Source organism: Emydura macquarii, unplaced genomic scaffold, assembly GCF_026122565.2.
Source record: "Emydura macquarii macquarii isolate MOO-44397 ecotype Brisbane River unplaced genomic scaffold, CSIRO-AGI_Emac_v2 contig_3220, whole genome shotgun sequence".
Lineage (NCBI taxonomy): Eukaryota > Metazoa > Chordata > Testudines > Chelidae > Emydura > Emydura macquarii.
Genome location: NW_027133357.1, coordinates 6,406,851 through 6,434,417, shown reverse-complemented (window position 1 = coordinate 6,434,417; position 27,567 = coordinate 6,406,851). Strand labels below are relative to the sequence as shown.

At 40.0% G+C, this 27,567-nt stretch overlaps 1 protein-coding gene across 1 annotated transcript in view; it reads right to left on the bottom strand.

Moving 5' to 3' along the window:
- Positions 1-27,567, bottom strand: part of NUDT3 (nudix hydrolase 3) — a 35,840-nt gene extending 8,273 nt beyond the window's left edge. Inside the window, exons 1-2 of the mRNA XM_067531781.1 lie at positions 27,043-27,567; positions 7,499-7,609 (exon numbers count right to left, since the gene is read on the bottom strand). Coding sequence (XP_067387882.1) covers positions 7,499-7,609; positions 27,043-27,141 — 210 coding nt within the window. The 5' untranslated portion in view covers positions 27,142-27,567. The remainder of the gene's footprint in view (positions 1-7,498; positions 7,610-27,042) is intronic.

Sequence of the window (27,567 nt, the reverse complement as noted above, 5' to 3'; positions counted from 1 at the left end):
AACTGTAAATTTCACATCGCTTCCTAATATGAAATTAACTTTTTTTGAGGGGGGAGGAAGGATAGGGAGGTTGAAATAGGGCAAAAATCCAGTAATCAAGAGTACAACAAGACAAATGTTTGCTTTTAGCATGAGCAAATATTTAGTGTTTTTAAAAGGAACTTACTGTCTTCCACATAGTGAGCACTAGAATTTCTGGAGTTAACTGCGTAAAAGATTGTAGCTACATAGCATCTCCACCACATAGCTACAGAAAGATTTTTTGTCTGTAAAGACAGCTACTGCTGCTCAGAACTAGTGTGCCTACTTGTTGCCATTATGGCTAAAAAGATCCAAGTCCTTAGTCACTTATAATTTTATGAAGATATTAATAAATGTGACAAGTGTTAGTACTTGTCCAGTTTAAGAGTGCTCTTGGTACAAATTAATATGGACAATGAAGTAACTCAAGTAAGGACAAAAGGATTAAAAAAGTCACTTTACAGCTAAGTGTGATTTTCCTTCCAGTAATTATTTTTTAAAAGGTAAGAAAACTAGGAAGTGAAACAGACCAGTCCAATATCACTATTATTAGTATGACACTCAGTGACCAAGATTCATGAAATACATAAAACTAACTATAGTGAAAACAGGAATTATAATTGTTATTTTAGTAGTCTCAGGTATAACAAAGCAAGGATTTTTTAAACTGACATCACTGTTAGCATACCACAGACAGACAGACTTCACAGTTGAAGTTTATTTGAAAATTACATCAAAAACAAAAAGGTAGTTTTCATTCCCACAACAACTATTCTGGGATTGGGGCAGAAGCTGGGAGTTATCTGTTGACAGAGGGAGAAAAAGCAAAAGCAGGACAGACCAAACAGAGCAATATGTCCCAGCTGCTAGGACAATATTAGATAAAAATCCAGTTTCACCTACGCCCCTTGCTTGCTCTCTCATTCACAGAGATAAAAAGTTAGTTTTCTTGCTTATCTGAGGAGAGTGTTAACTACAATTCACAGAGAAGCAGATGCGTGGAGGATAACTTTAACTCCAGATTTTGGTGAAGGAAGAGCAGAAAATGAGGCATATTCACAGTTATAACTGAACAGCAGGAATCAGCCAGGCAAGGCAATTGAGAAGAATCATGGTGGTTGGAGAAGAGGAAAAGCCTTTGAGATACAGTAGTCCTGGGCAGATACTATTTCCAAGAGCCAGTTCTTTCTAACATTGGCAGAAGTAGTAACAGCATGATGCTCAGTAGCATACTTGCCCTAAAGGCAGCAGAAGGTTCTTCTCTCCTGCTCCTTTTCTACTATCCAAACACCTGTGGGCAACAAACAGCAGCAGGCAAAGAGGCCTGTTGCCACCTGCACATGACATGAGCTATTAAGGGCAGCATAATAATACATGCACCAGCGAAATGTGTACGATTATGGTTTCTCCATAATGGAGGTATGGATTATGGATCTCCAACCTTTTGCCATGCCTCAGCTTGCCTCTTGCGGTGGGGGGAGCTATTTAAATCTATCCTGTAGAATGCCCCAGACGATGGACACTATGCTTTCTTTCTATAGTATTAGTAGGCTTGGAAGAATTACATTTTTATCAGTATATGTCAGTAAATGGCAATTTAACCACACACATGAAAATTGACAAAATATTTCTATTGATAATAATTGAAATTTACTGATAGGCAAGGTAAGAAAAATGCTGCTTGAGAACTTAAGAGTTTGATTTAAGGGCATTTAATTTTTATATTTCAGTATATAACCATAAAAACACAAATCATCATCATAACGCTTTAACTTTTCGAATCTCAATGTCTATCGTTCAATAATTGTTGTTTGAATTGTTGTTTGAACCATTTGACCCCCATAACATCCTGCCCAACTGTGAAAATTTATTTTTATAAAAATAGATAAAATAAAAATCAAATTCTGCCAAGCCTAAATATTAGATGGCTCCCATGCCCCATTTCAATGTATTTTAGAACTAACATTGATTGAGGTAAAGTTTTTGTAAAGCGTGAAAAACGAGTAACAAACACTGCATATGGAGTACCACATGCATCACTGTCACAGGCTTCTCTCTACTGGACTTCAGTGGAGTTGAATCTACTTACATCTATGGCAAATTTCACCCATAATTTTTTTAACCATAAACATATCAATTTAAAGTACACAGGATTAGTTAGGGTAGTTTAAAATGTAGTGTTCTCCATTACTATTTCTAACCTTCCTACCTTACTCTTCATAAGCAATTAGTTTTGCTAGCAATGAAGGTTACAGCAGATGAAAAGTACATTTTAAGTTACCACTGATGTTTGTCACCTGCAGGGTCTAATCTGTTCTTATAAACATATGGCTGCTTACAATTTCAGTTCCACAGCCTGGGAAATCTTTGTAGTCACACCCAATACTTAAAACAGAAGAAAGTCTGAGTACTTGTATTTTTGTATATCTGGCAAATAACGCATTTAAATAAATACCACAATACTGACTGTCATAAGATCATTCTAAATCAAGGTTAATTGTACTAATGGAACTAGACACACATGAAATTCAAATGCATCTGTGCAGACAGAAGATTACTTTCTAGTTTTTCATATGCTCTATTCTTACATGTAAAACCAATGTTAATATTCACATCAAATATTTGCAAGATATGATGCCAGATAAAACAGCCTCAAACTGATGAATTCAGATGGTGAGGATAACAGTTTCTATCCTGCAGAAAATTTCACATTTCTGAGAATGTTTTCGTTCTGGATCTGAACAATAAGTCAGAAATGTGGATTTTCCTGTGGAATGAATTTCCATCTCAGGAGACCTGAAATGGAGTTTTCCAAACATTTCCAGACAGTTCCCCTGCACCGCCCAGGATGCTGGATAGCTAGCCACCTTGGAAGACTCACAGCCAGGTGGGCAGCCCAGGGAACAAGCTGGGGAGCCAGCCAGCTGAGGGCCTGAAATCCTGGGGAACCTGTTAGGCAGGGCTGCCAAAGTGTCTGGACTGGTGGCCCAGAGAATCCTGACTCCCCAGCAGCCCATGAGGCAGGCTGCCAAGGACCAAGTTGGGTCTACCAGCTCAACCAATCTACCACTTCCTTATATGTAGGGGACTGACATTTCTGTCCCAAGAATGTCTGGGGATTAATTCTCATCAGAAAGAAGCTCCTACCAGTGCCCCCACATCACAACAATCCAATTATTGCCCTTCAAAAACTTCTGAATTCAAGCAATGGGGTGAATTCTTTTAAGACTTACACAGCAGTCCTGATTTGCAGACAACGGATACGCAGATAAACCACCACCTTGGACCTCTGCCTCTGCCAAAGTAGCATTCCAAACTGGGCATCCCAGCTTCCCAAATCCAGTAACAGATTATGCCCTTCATATGACAGGCCCCCAGGTAAGAGTTTTAGCCTGTATAAAGTAGTTTTGTGATCATAAGAGAGATTTAATATCTTCTGTAAATACATTAAACAATTATAACTGGTATACTGGAATCTGATTCGCGGACTAAACAAACAAATACAGCTAAGTAGCAATTCACTGGATTAAAACATTTTAGTCAGATGCTATAGAGATCAGAGGTGTCACCAGCTAACTAGACACAACAGATCGCTCTTTTGAAGTTCACTTTGAGAGGAGTCTTTATCATGACAGAATCTGAAGTCATTCCAGATACAATTGAATGCTGCAGTGTTCAGCCGTTCCTGTAACCATGCTATTTTTTGCACTTCTGATGTTTATTGTCTGTTGAGCAGCATTCAAGCAGGCAGGTACTTCACGCAAAGCAACTCAACCCTGCTAGGCTGCAACAGTTTGAATTACATTCTCATTCGGCAGCAATCCACGTGAGCAAGCGAACACCAGCTGAGCAAGAGGGGATTATCTCAGCCAGCCCAAACCAGTTTCTTCACTGCAAATGGAGTCCATGCCAAGGATTCCTGTCAACCACTAAGCTGTCATGGAAAGAGCAGCTTCTCCAAGGTTCTCAGCTGCCAGACAAAGGGAGGGTCAATGCAGATTTATTTTAGGATTTGAAAGGTGAAGCCCTGAATCTGCTCAATGAACCTTTGACTTCAATAGCAACTAGCTCAATTATTATTAATAGTGATTTGTTTGTAAAGCAGGGCTGTGTCTCCAAGTATAACATTTTTTACTAGCCTGGGTTAATTCAATATCATTTGTCTTTTGCCAGTATCATATCTTGCTATATTCCTGATTATTAGTAACTCAAGTTCAGCGTGGGAACAAGAAAACGGACTAGTTTCTCCCCAATTTCAAAGTTATGAGCAAATGGATGATACAAAACAAAAAATCTACCCCAACAAAAACAGACCTCAAAGTAACTAGTGGGCTTAGGGGAGATAGGTTCTTTTTAAAACATACCCATTTATTCTTTCCATGGTATACAATCAAATGAATTGCTATGGGAGACAACTGGGTGCAGCCAAGGATTTTCATAAGCACAATTAACTCCACCTGTATTTGAAACCCAATGCTGTGAACTTAATTATACAATGGAGATGAACAAAGTACAAAGTTCAAAACCCTGCCCCACAATAATCCTCAATATACAACTGGGGGAGGATGATGATCTCAGCTCTAACCTGGTCTGACTTTCAGCACAAAGCATAATATGATGAGGGGAAGTGGAAGTAGAAAGTTATGAAAAAACCCTCAAGCGTTCCTCAAATACTTGCAATATTTTAATTGATTTTAAAGTACTTAAGAAGTGCATGAACCAGCTTCTTTTACAGCAATAGAATAGGGTGCCAACTGTGCTGTTAGTTAAGGTTAGGTCAGCAATTGTAATAAAAAAAATTAGCAGTTTCATAAAAATCTGTATTAGGGAGTAAAAGTTAAATAGGAAAGACATTTTAACATTAAGAGGCTTAGAATATTCAGCAGGTGGTTTACATAATGATTTTGATATCTAGATTTTGAAGACATCTGAAAAGACACGCACAGCACAGGAATTGCTGTATTAGACCAGACAAGGGGACCACTTAGTCCAGCATCTTGTCTGACAGCAGCCATTTCTAGATACGTCAGAGGACAATGAAAGAAATTTCATAGTTAATTATGAAAACCTGCCTATGGGGGAAGCTCCCTCCAAACTCTCATCAGTTAGCTGTTGACTTATACCATGTAACATGATGGTTTATAACCCTTACAAAAACATTTTTAAATGTTATTTTACGTAACTGTGGACCTACCTGTTATCTATATGAACATCTAATCCTTTCCTGAACAGCTCTTGGCTTCAGTTAATCTGCGGAACTCTCTGTTGGATATCATGCGTGTTATGTAAAATAATATTCTTTTATCAGTTTTCAATGTGTTGCCTTTTAGTTTAATTGAATGTACCTCATTCTTGTAACTGAGAGTCAACAGGAGTGCTCTGTTTACTTTCCCTATATAACTCATAATTCCGTATACCTCTGTCACCTCTCCTAGAACAGTCCCATATGAAGAGAGTGTTACATGATCGGAAGTCTTTCCATGCCTCTAATTATTTTCAAGCCCAGTCTCTGGACATCTACACAGGATTTAAAAAACAGTTTATTGGGCCAAAACACTATATTAATCTGTCCCCCAATAAATGCACCTCAATCATTCGCAAGGTACCATTATCATCTTTTATTCCAACTCTATACCAATTCCATAAGAATGCATGTCTTTTCTGAAGCTGTTTTTTAAGAAACTACATTTTATAGACTATACAATGTAAAATTCAAACTAAAACAATGCTTAAAATATTCTAGCTTCATTTTAACTTCTTTCAATTAAAAGTCTCAGACAAAAGGCAGTGCTTCTCTTGAACATGAGAGCATCTCAAAAAACAATACTACCTTTCTTTTCACCTCATTTCCTATTTTCTTCCATTGTCTGTAACTTTGGCATCATGCAGGACTCTACACCTTCTTTCTCCTCCCACAACTGTCATATCTTCATACCTATTGCTTCTGCAAACTGTCTTCACATCACACCTTCATTTCCTCTCACCTCGATTATTGCAAGTCTTCCAGGTCCTACCTCTAACATCTATAAACATGTCCAAAATGCTTCTGCCCGCCCTCTCAGAATTATTTCATCCTTGACCCCAAACAACTCCACTGGATCCCTATTGATTTTAATATCCAGTTCAAAATTGCCCTCATTTTAACATGTGGACTTGCTGCAGCCATGCTCATGCACCTCACCCCTCCAATACCTACACTCTTTCCTAGCACTGTCTCTGTTGCCCTTCTAACAATCTTACAACTTATACAAGCACCTTTTCTTCTCCAGCTACTGCCATTTTTAACAGCCTTCATATATTTTCAAAACTTCTACTTGTTTTTATTCCCTCATGTACAGTCTTATATCTTTTAAAATTCTAACTAGTTAACTCTTAAAGTTCATTTTAGAATTTGGAAGCAAAGGACAGTATGAAAAATACTATCCAAAATGAAGTACTGCAAAATAGTGCCTCACTGTACATAATCTTGATCTACACCAGTTTTGTCGGTTTTTTAATAATTTTTTACCCCTCCATTTTCTAATGCACTGTTTCAAAAGGGTAGATAGATCTCATGTTCAAGAAATAAAGTGGCTTTGTCGTCACTTCTGTGTTGACTAATAATCTAAATTTTTTAACTGTTTGTGTGGATTTTGCACAAGGCTGTTGGTAATTTAGCTTTCCGTGTTATTAGCATTAACACAAGCTTCGTTTTCTTACTTTAAAAAACAGGATACCTGCATTATATTTGGTGTGCATACAGGAGAAGTACCACCAACCATTTGAAAAGATATTTTAAATTCTAGTAACAGCAGCCAGGAACTGTATCAATCTACTAGATACAAAACAAACAAAAACACAAAAGACCACTTAAAGTGAAGGCTGTATGGAGAAGATTGTCTCTTCACAGCAAGAAATGAGATGGGACACAGCCAAATTGAAATCACTGTATAGCTATTTTGAGACTTATGAGACATACCATGACCACATTATTTAAGAGAATTCTGTATTTTCAGTTAAAAGGAAGAAAAAAGATTAGCATTAGACATATAGTTGACATTTTCTTAAATAGATACCAAGATCCCCATTCAATCTTAATTTTGCTCGAGAGGATAGGAATATTCTGTTTTGCTTCCCACAGATATTCTGTAGTGTTCAACATAGAAGTTATATGCTTCTAGAACTGTAGTCAGTCCTCTATTATATGTGAGCTTTGCACTTGACTTTAAACTATTTTCACCCTTAAGGATATGAAGATAGAGACAGTAAGTACAGTAACCAACACTGACTGACAATGCAAGCACTATTTAATACCTGTAATAAATTGCAAGGATACTGAAAAACAAATGAACACGCTAAAAATATTTCTCACAACATGCAGATTATTTGGGCAGCAGGAGAAGAGAAGAAAAAACAAAAATGGAAAAGAATAAGTCAACAGAGCCACCTACCAATCAATACAATGATTTCAGGTGTTCTGTTCTTATTGGGTACATACCTCTTCACAGACTTCCCGCATAGCAGCCACGTTGGGCTCCTCCTCGGGCTCCATGCCACCTCCCGGGACAATCCATCTATCTGGGTGGCGACTACTGCTCACCAACAGCACCTGCCAATGAAAAGGGTTATATTTCAAAGCAAAACAGAGTGCAACTGATACGCATAGGGTCTCATGGGACTTGGATTAAAAATACAAGTTCTCCTCATATATGACCCCTAAGACTGGTCAAATTGGGGTTCTGAAAAATCTTCTGCTTCTTCCTCCTGGGCCCCAACTTTCCCTAACCCTGTCCTATTTAGACAGCTGCACCTACTCCATTCAATAAGCTGCTCCAAGTTCTCCAAATTACTCCAACCACTATTACTCTGGAGCAATAGTACTGAATCTTGAAAAAACAGAATAAATGGAGGCTATGCACCACAAAATTAGAGTTAGTGCTTTGATATGGCATCACAAAGTTGCATTGTTGCAAGTCAATGTCATCACAAACTGTACATACTTCAAGTTACATCACAATACACTATCAGATAGTCAATACACTTCACCACTATTCTGCACCTGTCCACACCTACATTACATGAAATGGGACTGATTTTTTTTAAAGTTGGTGGGTACCTTTGAGTTCCATAGTGATACACACAAGTAAGATAACTTGCCCTTTAAAATTGCTAATTTTGGTAGTATAATGGAAAGATTTTCAAGTTGGATGGCCAACTCCCCTTTGGCCTTTGAAAAGTTTCCCCCTGAATGTACATTCTATGCAGTATTCTATTAAGAGAATGACCATGTTCGGCAAATAATTGCACACCTATTTATTTAAAATCACCCAACTATCCCAACTCTTCCATCCCTTTCTGGCTGCTGAAAAGAAGAGATGTTTCTCATCCATCACTCTTCTTCTGACCCTTAGGATTGACGGAAAGGGATCCTAGCTAATCCTGTCCATTCACTTTGCGCTCTCCCCGCTGTGTTGTGTATCAAGCACCATGGGAAGCAATCCTGTGACCAGCATTCAGTTTCCTCTGCCTTAGATAAGGTAGAATATAAGAAGCACCCACTAGATCTCTGAAAAGCAGTATCTTAAAATATGTCTGAGTTTCATCAGCCTAGAAAGAGTAAAAAATATATACACGCTCCCATTTCAATAGAGTTGAGAAGATCTGTGAACAAGCAAAAGAGGATCAAACATACCAAGTTACACAAATATTACCACAAAAACTATGCTGAAGGAAAATGAAGGTTGCAAAGTCAAGCACTCAAAATTTCAGAAATGCCAGAATTAAGGTTGCCTGTGAGATCTTAATTCAGCCCTCATGTGTTCGCACTATTATGCAATCATTAAATACATGATCACATACCATTTTTTCCACAGGACTCTTGCCTCCTTCAGAGCACACTAACTAAGCAGTTAAGTCAATATTTTCAGAATCTCCCTGCTCTCAGTTCCAGTGACCTGACCTAGCCCCAGCCCTGCCACACAACCACCCAGAGTTCCAATTACAGGGAAAGTCCTGCTAAGCCCCAGGCTGGAACTTTCCCAGGGCAGACAATCTTTGTGGAATTTAGCTGCTAAAAATCTCAAGTTTATACTGAACATAAGCAAACTGCAATTTTTCAAAAGCTTATAACCTGGCCAAATTCGGGCGGGTTTTCACCGGGGTGACAAAAGGCACACGCCTGACACAACAGACCATTACCCCCACCCCACCCCCGGTGACATTTCTAGTCCCTGCTAAGAAGGCACCAGAGCGTCTGAAAAAAGGTCATCAGAACTTAACATGAGCAAAATATTTTTCCCTAGCATTGTTCCCAGAAACAGCTGAACCATTTTGGCTGAAGTTTTCTAAAATACTTCAGGATGAAGCAGACACCCAGCATGGAAAATTTCAGCCCAAACAGTTACGGAGAAGTTATATGCAACTGAAAACAGGATTATATTAAAGGAAAGCATCAGGCAACCTTAATAATAGTTGGTGATATCAGACCCACCTATAATAGATATAGCAAGTGCGTTTTTTAAAATTTGTTCGAATAGTAAACACAAAGATATTGTGATCTTACTAGATCTCAGTTATTCTAGATGGTGCTGGCAGCAACAACTATAGTCAAGGTTGCCTAACACTCTTCATTGTTAGAAATTAAGGAGAAAGATGTCATTGGGTCCATGTTAAAGAATCCATCTTGTTGGAAACCTAGGTCCAGGGAGAGGGCTCACCATGGTGTTAGAGATGTGCCTTTTGCCATCCCCATGTGTATCTGCACCAATTTGGCCAAGTTATAAGCACCTGAAAATCTCAGTTAGCACAGGCTCAGTAGAGGATTGTTAGGAGTCTAGCATGTAAATTCTCAGAAGAGTCCATATAACTGAGCACACACAGCTCCTAGTTGCTAACCAGACCAGAGAGGCACCATCCCCATACTACAATTGAGCATGCTGTATTATATGGCTGCAGGTTCTGAAGAGGACTCTACCTGCAACTGTTTGAGGATGCCATGGCATCAGGCAATCAGGTGGGATCAAGGAGGGTATCCTATGCTTCCAATGCCCCCAACTGAAGTGCCCAGGCAGCACAAAGAAGGAAACAGGGTAAGGGTACAATGGGTGAATGGCAGAAGGGTCTAGAACCCCTTGAAACCCAGAATTGAGCTTGGGATTCCTGAGTGCTGACCTCAGAGGAATGGTCACCATCATCTGTGAACTTCAATGGCAAAACGTGTGCTCACTGGGTTCTCTTCCTGCAGTCTTATGCCTCCTTCAGAACACATCTTTCAACTATTGCAATAAATGACGCAGGAGATCTATAGGCAACCGTCTCCTATACATAACCCTGATTCAGTCTCATCCCTTCTACGCACTGAATGAGAACTAGTCTTGTAGGAAAAACAGCAGCCATACTGGGTCAGACCAATGATCCATCTAGCCCAGTATCCTGTCTTCCAACAATGGCTAATGCCACCCATTCCCAGCTTTTGGCAAAAATCAATCCCAGCCTATCCTGGGTAATAGTCATTGATGGACTATCCTCCATGAACTTTAGTTCTTTTTTGAACCCTGTTAAAGCCTTGGCTTTCACAACATCCTTTGGCAAAGAGTTACACAGGTTGTCACAGTGCATTGTGTGGAAAAAATACTTCCTTTTGTTTGTTTTAAACATGATGCTTATTAATTTCCTTTGGTGACCTGTAGTTCTTGTGTTTTGAAAAGGCATAAATAATACTTCCTTACTTACTTTCTCCATACCAGTCACGATTTTATAGACCTCTATCACATCCCCCTTAATCATCTCTTTCCAAGCTGCAAAGTCCCAGTCTTATTAATCTCTCCTCATATGGAAGCTTTTCCATACCCCTAATCATTTTTGTTGTCCTTTTTTGTACCTTTTCGATATTCATCATCGTGCCTTAATATGGAAGACTGGGATTCCAATAAAACTGTCAGCAACTCCATACACAACCAACCTCTGATAAGGTGATACTGGACCATTATGGAAAAGTGCAACTTGTACTAAAAAGGCCCATGTCATCACAGTATCTTGTTCTATTAATTGCAGGTGTGGTGTATCACATTCAATGGTCATTTGGCACCTGCTCAGCCTATAAGGCTTCATAAGCCATGGCAGTAAAAGTAGGCTGGGTCTCCCAGGATCACTATGGGCATTTTAACACACACCCCCCCCCCCCCCATTGGAATCTTTTGGTCTGGAAAGAAAGTCCCTGCTTGCGGCTTTTTGTACAGGCCAGTGTTCCTGAAGATGCGTGCATCATGCATCTTCCCTGACCACCCCACATTCATGTCAGTGAAACGCCCACTGTGATCCACAAGTGCCTGCAGTAGCATAGAGAAGTATTTGTTTCTATTAATGTACTCGGTCGCAAGATGGTCCAGGGTCAAAATTGGGATATGCGTGCCATCTATATTGGGAACCCCATTGCTGCGAAGCCATCCACTATTTCACACACATTTCCAAGACACTCAGTCCTTCGTAGCAGAATGCAATTAATGGCCTTGCACAAGTGCAAGAACACAGCTCCAATGATGGACTTCCTGATTCCAAACTGATTAGCGACCAACTGGTAGTAATCTGGACTTGCCAGCTTCCACATGGCAATCACCACTCACTTCTCCACCGAAATGACTAATTTAATTCTGATGTCCTTGCGCTGCAGGGCACGGACAAGCTCCTCACAGAGTTCCACAAAGGTGGCTTTATGCATTCGGAAGTTCTGCAGCCACTGCTCGTCATCCCAGGCCTGCATAAAGATGCAATCCCACCACTCAGTGCTTGTTTCACTTGTCCAAAGGCAGCAATGAACCCTGTGCAGATGCTCTGTGAACGCAAACAATAATCTGGCATTGTTTGTTTGCATGGCACACAGTAGGTCATGCGCTTCGGATTTCAGTTCCAATGGGGAGCTCATGATACACTGCATTGCGATGCAGTCTGGATTAGGGGGACCATTTATAGTATTATTTAACATCAATATTGCAAAATTACAACAATTCATATGGCGTATGCCATGTCAGGTATCGTTAGAAAGGTTATAATTTGCTAAGTATGATAATACTGTTTGTGTGTGTGTCATATTTGTATTGGAAATTATGGATGTTTAATATATCTGTATTTCAACTTGGGCTGTGTTCCCGGGCAACACCGCAGACAGGATGGCAGCAGAACCAAGCCTGCTTAATGACAAATTAAGGAAACTCGAAGGTACAATGAGCCCAAGGAGAAAAGCCAGGGCTACACCTTAGGAGTCACCAGGACATGTAAGAAGAACATGTCCTATGGATAGGGGACTCTCTCTGAGGTTTTTCGATGCCATGCTGAGGACTTGTGTTGTTTTGGAACAAGCTACATGGCAATCCACTATAAAAGGCAGCTGCATGTCACATCCATATTGTCTTCCGTCTTAAGCCTTCATTCCTGCTTCCTACCTCTGGATCAACTCATCTGCAACTGAAACTGTAAAACAAAAGACTGATACTCATCCAGGTACTGGATGTATGACCAGGGGGCTATACAAGCCTGCAAACTCCACAATTCTTCTGAAAAGCTGATATGGACTTTCAAATCATTGGTATGTATCTGATTGCTTTAATCATATAACATCTCTCACCTTGTTTGTTTCTTCCTTTTATAATAAACTTTCAGTTTTAGTTACTAAAAGATTGGATGGCAGCGTGGTATTTTGGGTAAGATCCAAACTCATATTGATCTGGCAATGGGGGGGTCAGGAGAACTTTTTGGTAAAGAGCATAGAGTTTTAATAATTTATCTCTTTACTGGACGTAGTGACTGATTGGGAGTCAGAGACTGAAATGCAGTGAAGGGGGCTGTGTATTTTTTGTTTCAGCTTCTTGATAACCAGTTTGGGGAATCAGAAGCACTGTTTGTGACTGATTGGTGAATTCACTGCAGTGTTAGCCACCACCCAGTTCTAGGAGAATCTGCTCTCCTTTTGCAGCTTGCCCTGACTTTGGCATTTTCAGCATACCTATGCTCGGGTAGGTCATATTCATGACCAGTCGTGATATGTTCAGAACACTGACAAGAGTGGAGAGCAGTGCGGGATCCATCCTTTCAGATGGAAATGGCGAGCGAGCACTCAGGAAACTGGGGCTGTTGAAAAATGCCGAAAAATGCAGTTGGAAAACCATGGAATAATGGGACAGAAACTACTGCATCATGGAACGTTGAGCCCATACCCATGACACACTGCGATCCTCTCTGCATTCCCACAACTCCTAGTAGCATAAGGTGGCAAGTTGCACAGTGGGATTGCTGCCCACAGTGCACTGCTCAATGCTGGAGCACCAACTTTGGACACGCTTCGGCGACACAATGAGTGCTGTGTGGACAGGGCACAAGAGTTGTAATTATAGCACTTTTTGATCATCACTGTAACTTGCGTCGACAACACCTTCTAGGGTAGACAAGGCCTGAGGCAGATCCTGGAATATGGACAGAGAATGCTCACTTGTGATCAATTTGCATTTGTGAGGAATTGCAAGTAAGAGATACCTGATCTGCTAGTAAGTCACAATACTAAAGTTTTTAAAAATAGACAGTTTGACAGTGCAGAACAAGGTAGTGCCCTACTTAATGCCCAACTCCAAATGTTGACCTTTTAGATGTGAACAACAATTTTGCAGCACTTGAGTTAGCTTCACTTTTTAATGCGACTCAGAATACCCTTAGTAAGGGAACAACTGGACAACCCTCAGTGAGAAGCGAAGTCCTGTCTCACACTCACACTCTAGCCAAGTTAGACTGCATACTTGAAAGAAAAAGGAAACTCACTCACAGGAGAAGGAAACATACTCTGCAGGGGAATCATTTTTGACTATTTTAAACAGGATATTGCCACTAATGAGCTCTTACCAAACAACGAACTAGATCAACGCAAAGTTGTGACATAGTTGTGTTCTTCAAAAGCAAATAGGGAACTTCATACATCTAAAAAGCTGTACTCCCCAATATAAGCATGGAGCTAAAAGATCTCAAATAAACTGGATAGTATGACCCAAGCCTGCAATGTAAACAGAGAAATAAAGACAATTTAATTGTTTTACAGTCTGCCTGGTTACCAGTAAAACTCAGACCTACAGTAAAGTAACATTTTTCTGTAAATTATTAAGAAATACTTGAGAAGAAAGATGTTTTTCATGTCAAGATGCAGGTGCTGTAATGGAGATTCAATCCTTCCCCTCACCTCCCAGTCATACGGTTTTGAAATGTACAAACTTGTGCAAAGCTCTAAAGGGCATATTTATACTTTAAAGCTAGCATCCCTGAACAAAGATGCACAAACGCAGTAATACACTTCTCTTCCCCTCCTAAACAGCAGCACTGAAAAGCCTCTGACATCTTTCCAGAGTCCCGTATTTTTGTGTTAACTCTCTTGGTCTGTAGAGAAAGCAATGGTAAAAAAAAACTTCTCAACATTATTTTTCTCCTATGGAAGATACTGGCCCACTCAGCTGAAATGCAATCTTCCATCTACAGTCTTATATATTCTCATTTTTGGCTTGCTGTGGCCTTCATTCTGTACTTCTAAGACCAAAGTTATAAAAATTCAACTCTTGTCCCTTGTGCCACTGGTCAAAATGTCAACTGAAGTCCAATAAATATTTCAAGTACTGTAACATTATGTAGTTTTTACAGCATTTTTCCTCAAATATATAAAAAATAATAAATGCTCCTGATAACGTAACACACTGCCAAGAGGCCAACAGTTATTATCCACTTTGTCTTTCAGAACATGCTGCTTTTATGTTTGTGATAGTAAAATTTATCACCTCAGCTTTATAGTGAAGTTAACAAGGGAGTAGGCAGACTTGTAGATTAGACCACAGAGCAGCCAGCTAGCACTTCTCTTTTTCTATTGCCCAGACAACCCTGCAGGGAAGGGGCCTCACGTGGCTTTAGGAGAAAGCCTGGCTGTCTTTCCATTCACTGTCAAAAAGCAGCTGTAATTAAAACAAAATCCCTCCTGTTTCCCCCTTCCCATTCGCTAACAGACTCCTTTAAAAAGCATAAGCATTTCAAGTAGAGTTATTAAACTACGGATGTTTGCTATCAAACATCTGTATTACAAGAAACAAATGTGGAATTCTACAAAAAACTAAGGCTTCTCCCAACTTGATTTATCAAAACCAATAGGGATTACCAAGAAAATGCCTGGCACTGATATTCCTATAGCCCTTCCTCCCCCACCCACACCCTCCCTTCCTGGCAGTATTCCTTTTCTGCAGTGAGATCATGGAGGGGGGTGGGGAACAGTACTTCTTGCAAGCAATCTGGCCAAATAGTACAGTTGCTGTAAAAAGATCTCTCCACTATGCAGTGGACCCAAAACAGCACAACAGTAGCACATGACTAACACACCAAAATGAAGATCTTTGTCCTTTGTAGAACCAGAGAAAATAAAACCTCAACAGAAAACTTAACCCGATAGCAATGGCAGGCTGGTATTTAAGATGTAGCTTTGTTGGTAAGAAAGGAGTGAAAGAAGTCATTAAGCTTAACTGATCTCATGACAAATCAAAGCGCTCCATTAGCAGATTTGTATGTACTTGCACTACTTAAATGCTGCTTAAAATTCTGAAGTTTGTATTTCTTAAGAAAACAGTACAAGTGTTGTTTTTAAGTTTTTTGCTTCTAAGAAATTTGAAAGTGAAAGCTCTAATCCCTACCAATTTTTGTTATTTTCTATTTTTACCAGTTTCTAATGCAATTATAATTGACAATTTTGAAACAACCTCTGTAACATTAGCACAGTTCTAGGAATAAGATTGGTGAGTGAACTACTGTATTGTTGCAGAGGCAGGAGAGAGAAAGCAAGAACATACATACTATCATGTCTCTCTCTCTCTCAAAAAAACCCACCATCCCAATGGCTACAGTTTTTTACTCTAATTTCTCATTAATCAAACAGACAAATATTGAGATTAATACAAGAATTGAAAAGTGGGTAAAAATGGTTAAACAGGAGGCTACAACTGGTCAGATAAAGGTGAACTGTCAGGCTCGAAGGAAGTTCCTCGTGAAGTTCCTCAAGGATCAGTCTAGGGACTGATCTTATTCAACATTTTCATTAACTATATTGGCACAAAAAATGGGAGCATGCTAATAAAATTTGTGGATGACAAGTTGAGAGGTATTGCCAATATGGACGACCAGAATATCATAAGAGAGGACTGGACAACCTTGAAAACTGGAGTAATAGAAATAGGGTGAAATTTAATAGTACCAAGTGCAAGGGACTTAGGGACTAAAGAATTTTTGCTAGAAACTCGGGATGCATCAGTTGGAAGCGACTGAAGAAGGAGAAAGATCTGGTCATATTGGCCGATCACAGGATGACTGTGAGCCACTAACGTGATATGGCTGTGAAAAAGGCTAATGCAATTCTAGGATGCATCACGTGAGATATTTCCCGTAGAGACAGGAAGGTGTAATTACCATTATACAAGGCACTAGAATACTGCGTGCAATTCTGGTCTCCGATGTTTAAGAAAAATTAGCTCAAGGGCTACTAGGATGATCAGAGGAATGAAGAACCTACCTTACGTGAAGAGCCTAGTTTGTTTAGCCTAACAGAACAAATGCTGAAGGGAGATATGATTGCTCTCTATAAATGTATCAGATGGATAAACACCAGTGAGGGAGAAGAGTTAAGGGCCAAGGCTGACAAGAACAAATGGATACAAACACGCCATCAACACATTTAAGCTTGAAATCAGAGGACGGTCTAACCATCAGAGAGGAGTGAAGTTTTGGAACAAGCCTTCCATAGGAAGTAGTGGGGGCAAAAGGCTAACTGGCTGCAAGACTGAGCCTGATAAGTTTATGAAGGGGATGGTATAATGAGATTGCCTATAATTGCATATGGCCCATCTGACTACTATTAGCAAATATCTCAAAGGGTCGGAAAAGTGACACTAGAAGGGGAGGATCTGAGTTACTAAAGATAGTTCTTTATCAGATGGCTGGCTGGCGGGTCTTGCCACATGCTCAGGGTCTAAAATAATTGCCATACTTGGGGCTGAGAAAGAATTTTCCCCCAGATAAGAATGGCAGAGACCCTGGGGGGTTTTCACCTTGCTCAGCAGCATGTGGCACAAGTCACTTGCTGGTTTGAACTAGATTAACTGATGGACTCTCTTTAACTTGAAGTTTTTAAAATCAAGATTTGAGGACTTCAGTAATTCAACCAGAGGTTATGGGCCTGATACAGGAGTGGGTAGGTAAGGTTCTATGGCCAGCAATGTTGAGCAGGTCAGACTACATGATGATGATAGTCCCTTCTGGCCTTTAAGTCTGAGATATTATCTAAATAAAACAAACCATCTGCCAGGAAAGGCCGGCCAAATGTTTGATCTAAACCACTTGATAAAGTCGTAACAGACTTAATCATTGCCTTCCTTGGAAATAGATAAAAGAATGGCAAAAAAATTTTGGTACCACCATGCCATGGTGTCCTAAATAATCATAGGATACGCGGTTTCGATTTATGCATTGAGATTCCTACATTAAAGGGGGAAAGTCTAACCTTTTATCATCTGCGGTTAATACATTATTACATATACACATTATACATTATACATATGTATACATTATTACATATACACACAGAGAAACAGTGCTTAATCAATCTGTTTTCTGTACCATCTAACAAGTGGAATTTGTAGCATTATTTGCTAACTATCTTTTTCCCTATCAACTCTTAATCTGGCCTTAATGTTGAATTCTGTTTGAAAATACATTATTCTATGGATTATTCTAAGTCCTTTTTGTTCTAAATATTTTCAGTCTATCTGAAAAAAAAGACCTTCACAAGAACAGTTCTATTCTGCTCATGAGAATGATCTTATGTCCATACCTATTATGCATCCAGAATGTTCCTGAAATGCTTTACAAATTTTACTAAGTGAATGTAAGGATCATATAATACATACACAAATGAGAATACTCCCATCATACAAGCATGGCCACCTCTGGCCAAATGGTTAACTCTGTGCACAATAACTTAGTACAAGAAGTCAACACAATATCCAGTTGCAACTACAGTATAACACATTGAAATAGGAAGAATATGACTTCGCAAGTTTGCATTTGGTCAGGCCGCTGCAGCAAATGCCTTCACCTACAAGTTTGCACTCCAGTAATATATTACTAAATGTCTTACTCCCCCATGTGTCCTTACACTGGTGATTTCTGTTGTTCAGATTTTTTCAAAACAATCCTGTGAAAAAGTATTATACTTATTTTACAAAAAAACAACAAAGGCAAAGAAGCAAACTGAGCCCCACACCACATGGCAAGCCAGTGGCATAGGTGGAAACAGACCCCAGGAATCCTGATTCCCTAGATTCCTGCTCTAACCACAGCATGTTCTAGAAGCAATAATCGTGAAGTAATAGCATCAGACAGAAGTACCTTTTAGAACATCCTAAAATTCACCAAGCATTTCGGTATATTTCTAACAGAGTATAATGAAAATTTATTCCCATTGTTGCATTATATTTAAAAACACTCAAATATACTGTATTTGAAATCTACAAAGTGAAGAGAAAGTTTATTTCAAAAAATGATTTAACAGTTATGCAGCCATTACACAAGCTAATTTTATTAGTGAAGTTCATTAGTGTTTCTGCACAGAGACTAAGAGATTTTCACCAAGTTCAGCTAAAAACTAGAATAGAATGTTAAAAAAAAATACACAGCCTCTGAAATCCGCCTGAAGGCAGTGACTAAGACAGAGCAGTTTCTCAGAAATACAGCAAAAATCAAAGAAAAAATTAACTGTCCAGTTCTTTCAATTGCAACATTGTCTCTATCTATGTGTTTGTATAGGGACTGTACAATGTGCCCTCTATCTTGCTTGGAGCCTCTGGGGCTAGAGCAACAACAATCCAAAGTAATTTCTTCCCTTCATGTTCCCCAGTGTTTTCTTCCTGTTCCTCTACTTCCCTCACCTACTCAATCACTGGTGAAACATGTTTCAATGGTTCCTTACGGAGTGCCTTTAAAAACAACCAACCCCCCTTCTCGGCCAAGCATTTTGTATTAGGTTTAAGCACCGAGGAAGGATTAACATCCACACTCCTCTTGCTTAGTAAAACATTTTTAAGGAGAGGGTCATGTACTAGAACCTCTGGCAGGGACACATTCTGGAGCCAGTCTTTATCATTCCTTTTGGAGAAGACCTTTGAAGCATCACAGCGCCTGGCAAAGTGCCCTTCTCTGAGGCATAAATGGTACTTATGCCAATCCAAAGAAGGGAAAATAGCAAGACAAACATCTTAGACAAGGTCCAAAGCAACCCAAAACCAGCAAAAATTCAACCTAACGAATGAAATCTACAAAATTAAACTAAAATCAAAGCATATACCATACCCAAGTTGTAATCACTTATGTACTATTTACAACTTCCCTATGTAAAACTAACATGATTGAAAAGAAGAGGCTGGTTCCATGACTACTTTGGCAGGCAAAAATAAGGGACTTGAAAGACATTACAGAGGTGAAGGATGAGTCCTCAATTTATACAATGTAGCTATGGAGGGAGTTCCAGGCTCCTCTGAATTACCAACTACAACTCAAAAAAAAAATCTGTTCACTGACTACACTGCTAAGCTTGTGACTTCTACAGTGTGGCTCTATGGAGACAACTTTATTAAAGTTAACTGAGAGTTATCAGAACGGAGATGTTAGTTTAAGCTACTTGAGTGGATAAAGGCACCCAAAGATATTTTATTTGTTTACAAGAGCATCCAGGGTCAGCATTGCACCTTCCAGACATTAAAGAAAAGCCAGTCCTTGCCGTGCAGAGTTCACAGTCTAAAGACCGACAGGCAAGTAGACATACATGAGGAGACATGACAGAGGCAGGACAGACAAGATATCAAACAGTAGGATTTATCATAACCAAACTCATGCACTGCACTCAAAAGCCACTCCAGTTCAACTCCACGTTGGCTATCTCCACTATTTCTATTAGAACTTGCCATGAAATGTAAAGTCATGAGATCAGTTCAGTGTTTTCCAATGACCAGTCCGTGGACCGCACCAGTCCCAGAGATCTCCCTGAAACAGTTTAGGAAGTTCAGCAAGGCAGTCCCGTTTGGAAACACTGAGTTATATGAATAGTTGTTGCAGTCTGAACTCCCAACCATTTCAAATCATTTCACATTCTATCACTATTTATCAGTACATAGACTTCAAGGAACAAATATTTTTCCTATAGTCTCAGGATAAATCAATTCAAACCAAAGTGATTTAAATCACCAATTTTAATCATGATTTAAATCACTGAGTTTTATCTTGTTTTGCATTTATACTTTTTAGTTATTTTCCTAAAGAAAGTTAATTTTCATTGATTGAGACCATTAAAACATGTTAATTTGTAACTAAATTTTGCCTTTTCACTAAATTTGGTGATTATTTTTCTAACCAGGAGGATACACCATATATACGCAATTACATAGTTTAGTTTAATTTACATTTATCCAGAGTCTTAATGTTTACATATTTTATTATGTTAGAAAATGGTGAATGATGCATTTTTTATTTACTAGATAATGATACATTTTTTACTTGTGATTTGTGTCAAGCTCTACTTGGTTGGAAATTCAATTAAAAATCCACAAAAACAGCATTTTAAAATGTTTTAAAATTAGTTAAATAAAGCTACCTTAAATGTGCTGGATACATAAAAAGAAAGTATCAAAAAGTTTATCAAAACATGTTCTCCATTTAAAACGAACTATGATATGAAGAAAAGAAAATATCATCTATGATCAGTGAATTGAACTGTTTCTGGTCATTATGTCCTTGAAGATCTTAAAACTAGTAGATCTCACCCTCTCAAACCTTGCTTTTATTTATAGATTGGAAGACAAAACAAACATTTCTGTTTTTTCAATGCCCATTGGTTTCTTAACTCTTTACTGACTATTTTTTCCAAACAGAAATTATAAAGTCTACACTGGAAAGAGATATGTGTTTATATGCTCAAGAAGAAACATAAGCTCACTCATTTGGAGTAAGAAAATACACAAGGGGCCTTTTACTTTTTTTTTTAAACTGTGCCCACATAGGAGTCTCTTTTCCCACTGAATTCTGCAACTTTACATAATATTCTGAAAACAGGTTCAGCGTGCATTATTCCCTTTAGATCAAAGACAGTTAAAAAGGGGCCAAACTATATATAAATACATACAAAATTTGAAAGATTTACCAGAAACCTACTAGCCTGAAGACTAAACCTGCCAATGCAGGTCTTTCTCACCTTGAATTTTAAAAAGTACAGCAGTTGTGTCCATTTACTAGATACTGTATTTAGTTGTAACATTACAACTTTCTATTAAATCAAGTTTAAAATGTTACTGTTTTTCTCAAGGGAGTAGGAGGGGGCCTTATCCTTTCCCTTCCTGGCTTCATTTCCACTTTCTTCCCTGTGATACATTATGGTTCGTTTCCCTACATTCCTTTCAGTGTCTATTGCCTCTTTACTTCCTCTCCATACACTCTACACTCTTCCCTATATTTTCAGTCTTCTGTAAATGTCTCTGCCAATATCTTACTTTACACGTAACCCACCAATCTTACCCCTCCTCTTTTTCTCCCCCACAACCTTATTCATATCCCACCAGCATTTCGGCAGACTCTGGAAGACAACATTCCATTGTTTTACACCCAGTTCAATTTAGGAAGGTAACCTTACAATCATAAAGTCTAGAAACCACTTTTTTAGATGAAAGCATATATTCTCTTGAAAATTTACTACATGCCATGAGAAAGTGGATTTTAAGCCTATATATAGTGCAGATACAGTATTGTATTAGCAAAGTACGGTGGGTATTTTTATTTTGTTTTAACCATAAACCTCTTATGTAGTTGAAGGAAATCTAAACAGTAGTCAAGTTAAGCCTTTAAGGCAATGATTCTCAGACTGTGGTCTGTGGAAAGCTGGCTGATCACATGATGCTGGCTTTCCTTATTTCCAGCTATTGAATCATATTAAAGATAGCTGAACACACATTAAATACTTTCTAATATTACATGTTAAGCAATGTGAGCAATTGCTGTAAGGATACCACAAGGATGTTATGTGATCATCACTGAGCATGGAGATGTTCATAAGTATCTCTTAAAACTTAGCTCATCTTATTAAAAAGGTTTGAGAATCTCTGTGTTACAGTGGTTACCTGGCACTCTCTTTAGGAAAAATCTCTATAGGCTGGGTATACTTTCGTAGTTTCCCTCATCTAGTTTTATTCCTCATTCAATAATAAACTGGAGAGCAGTAATGCCCTGCTTTTCGTGAAACAAGTATTTTCTCCAAAATTCCCTCAAACTGTTAAGTTGTTAATGATCAACCTATCTTCCATTAGGTAGGTTTATAGCTATAGCCACTTCAATGCCAAGGCTTTAAAAAACCCACTAGAACTGAACATCTGTTATTTGTATTTTTATTAAAATTTTGCATATAAAGTTCCAGAAAGTCGATTTCCATTTTACCTACAGCTGAAAGAGAATTTGTGAAGTTTTCTAGATCCCTGCTTCAAATCCTCATTGGGGGGGAAGAAGGGGGAGAAAGCCTACAAAGTTTTTTTTTTTTTTTTTAAATATACAACCAGCAGTAAACTTTTAAAAATCTGCAAGATATCACAGTGCTAAAATGCAGTACTTCAAAGTTCCACATTGGGTTATAAACTAAATTCAGGATCATTACATTGCTTCCCTTTAACCAGCTATTTAAATTTCTAAACTATCCCCTTTTTCTCTCACACACAGGCAAGTATCACAAGAGTTTACTCACACTCATATTTTCATCCTTTTCAGAGTACTTTTACGCCAACTATTGCTAGAAGGCTCTCTAACAGCTGTTCAAAATCTCTTTTACATAGCCAGGTTTTTTTTTTTTGGGGGACCAGACATTCCTTTAAGGGGATCTATCGTTTCAAAAAGAATAGGAATACAATAAAGTGCTTTCTGTGCACTGAGCCAATTTAAGTTTGTTCTTTTTTTATTTGTACTTTAGGTTTTCTTTTTAAATTAATTATTCTTTCACCAATTTTAGAGGATTTTTTGTAGCAACAATGTATTTTTATCTAGAATTTCGGTATGCAAAACATAATATATGGAGAAAGAACGTATTTAATCTCTAACACAACCTCATTTAAGTAGCCTGTCTGAACACTGACTTTTCAATAATATATCTTTTCAAAAAAAGAAGATACCAGGTATGTAGATAATTTAATGAAAAATGGTCCATTTCAAAATAACCCATTTAAAGTACTATACAATGGATGTGAGATTTTGTTTCATCTATCCATTAGACCAGGGGTTCTTGACCTTTTATGAAAAACACCTAAGTGGGGTATTTTTCCCCTCAGGCTCCCCTCCCCGCTACACACACATTTGGAGCCCCTTGCTACCCCTTACAATAGTAAGAAGCATACCGCCTGATGCATGGGATTACATAGCCACTCAAATTTGGCACATCTGTCCCTCCATCATGACAAGCAGGCATAGAGATACCCTCAAAGCAGAGGTGTGGTGGGGTTGCAAAGGAAGACAGAATAGAGGTGAGGGGAGCAGCAGGACCTAAACTCTTGTTTTGTAACTGACTAGTTGTCCAGTTAGCAGCAGGCTGGCAGCCCCTTCAACAGGGGCTGGATACCCAGCCCCACTTCTCCAATCCCCACGGTAGGATGGAAAGGACCAGGCCTCTATGTCCTAGAACTGGCCCCAGCTCAGAGACCCTTGGAGGCCCTATTGGGAGCTGGCCCTGCCAGCACTTCTCTGTCCTGGTTGCCAGCTCCCGCCTGGCCCCAATCAGGCAGCAAGGCAGCCATAGAAGGCAAAGTCCTCAAGGTTATGCTGCAGCTATTGCTGCTCCGCAGGCCTGGCCTACATCATCTGCCAGAGGCAAAACTGCACCTGAGCAAAATGTGAGACCAGGACCACCAGGACCCAGTGCAAGCAGCAGCAATTTGCGTGGAGCCTGTGCAGAGAATGGGGTGAGACACCAAGGATCCCCTGCCCTGACTCATCTGGATCCTCAGCCCTGTTGTCCTTCTCATCCATTTTCACCTCTCCTTCCAACCCTCAGAGGCCTGATAGAGGGGCCAACCAGGTCAAATTTGAGGGACGTTACAACCCCACGTGCCAAGTTGCAATGCCATTCAATCAAATTTGCACAGACTTCCCCACGGTCCGTGATAGGGACCGCATCAAATTTCAGTCAATGGCATTAACGAAGCCTTGTCATGTCTCCCCCAGCTGAGAACTTCTGTGCTAACTGATTTTACTGTTGTGATCACACACACTTCCTAAATATACATAATGGTTGGAATGAAATCCATAAAAGGAAGGAGTTTGAGAATACAGATTCTAATTTCTCCAGAGCCCGACACACTGCCTTCTATAACACAACTATGAAAACCACAAGATACAATCAGAGACAGTTCAGTAGCTAGCCCTGAACTCTTGTTTTGTTTTTTAAAACTGGAGTTAGACCTTTGCTAGACCTTAGCTACAGGGAGAAATTGCACCAGTTTAACTTAAATGAGGTTTTTTTCAACCTCTTCTTTTGGTGTAAGAGTGGCTTATTTCAGTTTAGTTTAAGCGATTCCTAATCAATTTAAACTAAACTGAAAGAAGCCTGGTTTAAACAAAGAGTGAGTGTGTCCACACAATCTTTACTACCAGTTTAACCAAATCAGTTTTTTAAAAAATCACGCCTTAATTAAACCAATTCAACTTTCTCAAGTTGACAAACCGTTACTTTAATGTATAGTAGTTTTGTGTAACCAAGATCAAAACAGCAGTGAACAGATCAGTGACATGAAAGAAGTTTAGTCTATGATGGTGTTGCAAATTTAACTGTAGTAACGTACAAACTGACTACTTGTCAAAAGCTGATGTACAGAGAGCCCTGCAAATCTGTGGATATCCATGAACTACGTATGCGGATCGCAGATGGATGCAGATTCAATTTTTATATAGAGAGCCCTGCATACCTGCAGATATCCGCGGATCATGTTTGCCGATCACATGCGAATACAAATTTTGTATCCACATGGGGCTCTACTCTGACGTATCATATGCTTGCAATGGATAAATATGTTTGCATATTTAGTTATATTACAATCAAATACTACAATACAAATATACCTAAACACACCTGTCTAGAAATTCCTATGAAAAAGTTACCACATATGCCTAATGAATTGTGTAAACTGTTTCAGGAAATGTTATTTTCTTAATTAGGCCCAGCATCATTGGAGCACAAAGCAACCTCTGAAACCATAAGGCCACAATTTTCCTTATACTTACTTTAAAATTGCAAAACAGTTTAATAGAAATTGGTAAGAAAGACCATATCTTTTTGTCTAGACCCATTTCACACAAAAGTTTTTACGATCAAGTTTTAAATCCTTCAGACCATTTATAACTGAAATGCTTACACTCTTCACCATGACAGCACAGCTAGAATAAGGGCTCCTTTGCCCACATTAAATAATAACCAAATGGTATGCTAATTAACTTTCCAGTGAACTGTCTGCATTCCCTTCAGATTTCCTCCAGCTACAAATATGATAATAAGGAGAACAAAGGCTTTAGTACAGCCATGCAGGAACCAGTAAATCAGAAGAAGTCAATATGATTCCGTTACACTCACATAGGGGGTTATCTCTTGGTTTGTTTTAAATACTCTACCCCCAAATAAGAATTTATTTATTTATTAAACAAAACAAGTGTTGAAAATCATCTCTCTGTGCAAATTCACTCCCTTTCACCTTAAAGACACAAGTGTTCTCTACAGCATAAGTGTTCCTAGGCTAACCAATTTACCTTTAATTCCCACTTCCTCCCCAAACCTCTCTGGACAGCAATTTCTGGCAATGCATCAGTCCCTTTTATCCCAGTTTCTTTTTATAAATCCAGGGTCATGTTTCCTTTCCCATCTCATGTGATGTGCTGGACTAAAGCTCTGCCACTGTGGTTAGTACAGTCCACTGGCAAATCTCATGCCATGCCACGCCATAACAGATCATTTTACCCCTTAAGTGCTTTAAACCTTCCATTCTGCACCTTTCCTTCATTTGCACCAGAAAAATAATGTTCCCAACACCCTCACTCAAAACTATATCTTGTATTTTCTTAAATATGTTTTGCAAAATTTTTCTGTTACATTCAATTCCCCAAATGCCACATAAACACCTTCAGAAGTCAAGATTTTGCACAGGGGGAGAAAGAAAATTATGATATGTGATGGCTTTATCTTTCAAGTTGTTCTTACTCTCAGAATCCTCCATCTACTTTGTCCTCTACCAAAATCTATTGTACCTTCCCCCACCTCGAGTTTCTATGACTGCAGGACAGAGCGCTTGCTACTTGATTGGCAAAAAATTAGAACCCTGTACACTTCAGCAGCTATAGTGGTAAAAAACAGTCTTTATTCTTTCCAGCCAACCATGTCAAGGGACCTTAAATATCTTGGCTCTTTTGAGCCCCGCACCATGTGGGAACCCCTAATTTCCTTATCATCCAGTCAATAACCTGTAAGCACTATCCCCCCCAACCTCTGCCTCACAATTCCTTCTATCCTACCCTCCTAAGTGTCTGACACTTCCAAAGGTCTCTCAGCCTCTGCTTCTGTGGAAGGTTGTATGTTTCCACAGGCTTAACATGCAGCCTCCCCCGATCACCCTGGCAACAGCACCCCACCTCTACAGCTTCACCCCACTGCCTTTTCTTCCCAGCCTGAGCCACCCAGTCGCCACGTCTCCTTGGGCTCAATAATTCTCTTACCAAGCCTCCCACCCACTCTGCTCCTAAGCACTCCCCCATGCACGACGGCCTCCCTCTCTGTCCCCCCGATGACTCCCCAGGGTGGCCCAGCCCACCCCCCTCACTCCTAGGCCAAGCCAGCCCCTCCCCCAATCTACTGTCTCCCCATCCCCCCGCCTACTCCCCACCGTCCTCCCCCTCACGAGGGACCCCCCCCCGCCGCTCACCCACCTCCTCCACGCTCTCGTTGCGGAAGCACAGGCAGGCCGCCCCCTTCTTGTACCCGTCCCCGTCGTAGGTGCGAGTCTGGTTGGACTTGAGCTTCATCATCCTCCGCTGTGGGGAAGGTCGAGCAGCGAGGGGGCTGAGAGGGAGCCGAGAGGCGACTCGGCTGCGGGGCGCTGAGAGGAGGAGGAGGAGGAGGAGGAGGAAGGGGCTCGGCTCCACGGGGATGGTCCCAGGAGGGGGAGGGAGACACCGAGGACGGGCCTCGCGGGGGGAGCGAAGCCTGGGCGCCGAGGGGCCCGGCGGGGAGGGTCTCGGCTCGGGGCGGCCCTGAGGGGGGGGGAGGGACCCGCCGCGCCGGTCTCGGGCAGCGGGGACTGAAGGGGACCCGCCTCCCAGCAGAGTCTCTCAGAGGCCGGGAGCCTCCGCTACACGCTACTGACGCTGCCGCCTTTCGCCCGCCTCATCCCCCCCCGTCAGCTCCGCCAGCTCCGCCGCCAGCTCCCCGGCCGCTGCAGACGACGACCACGA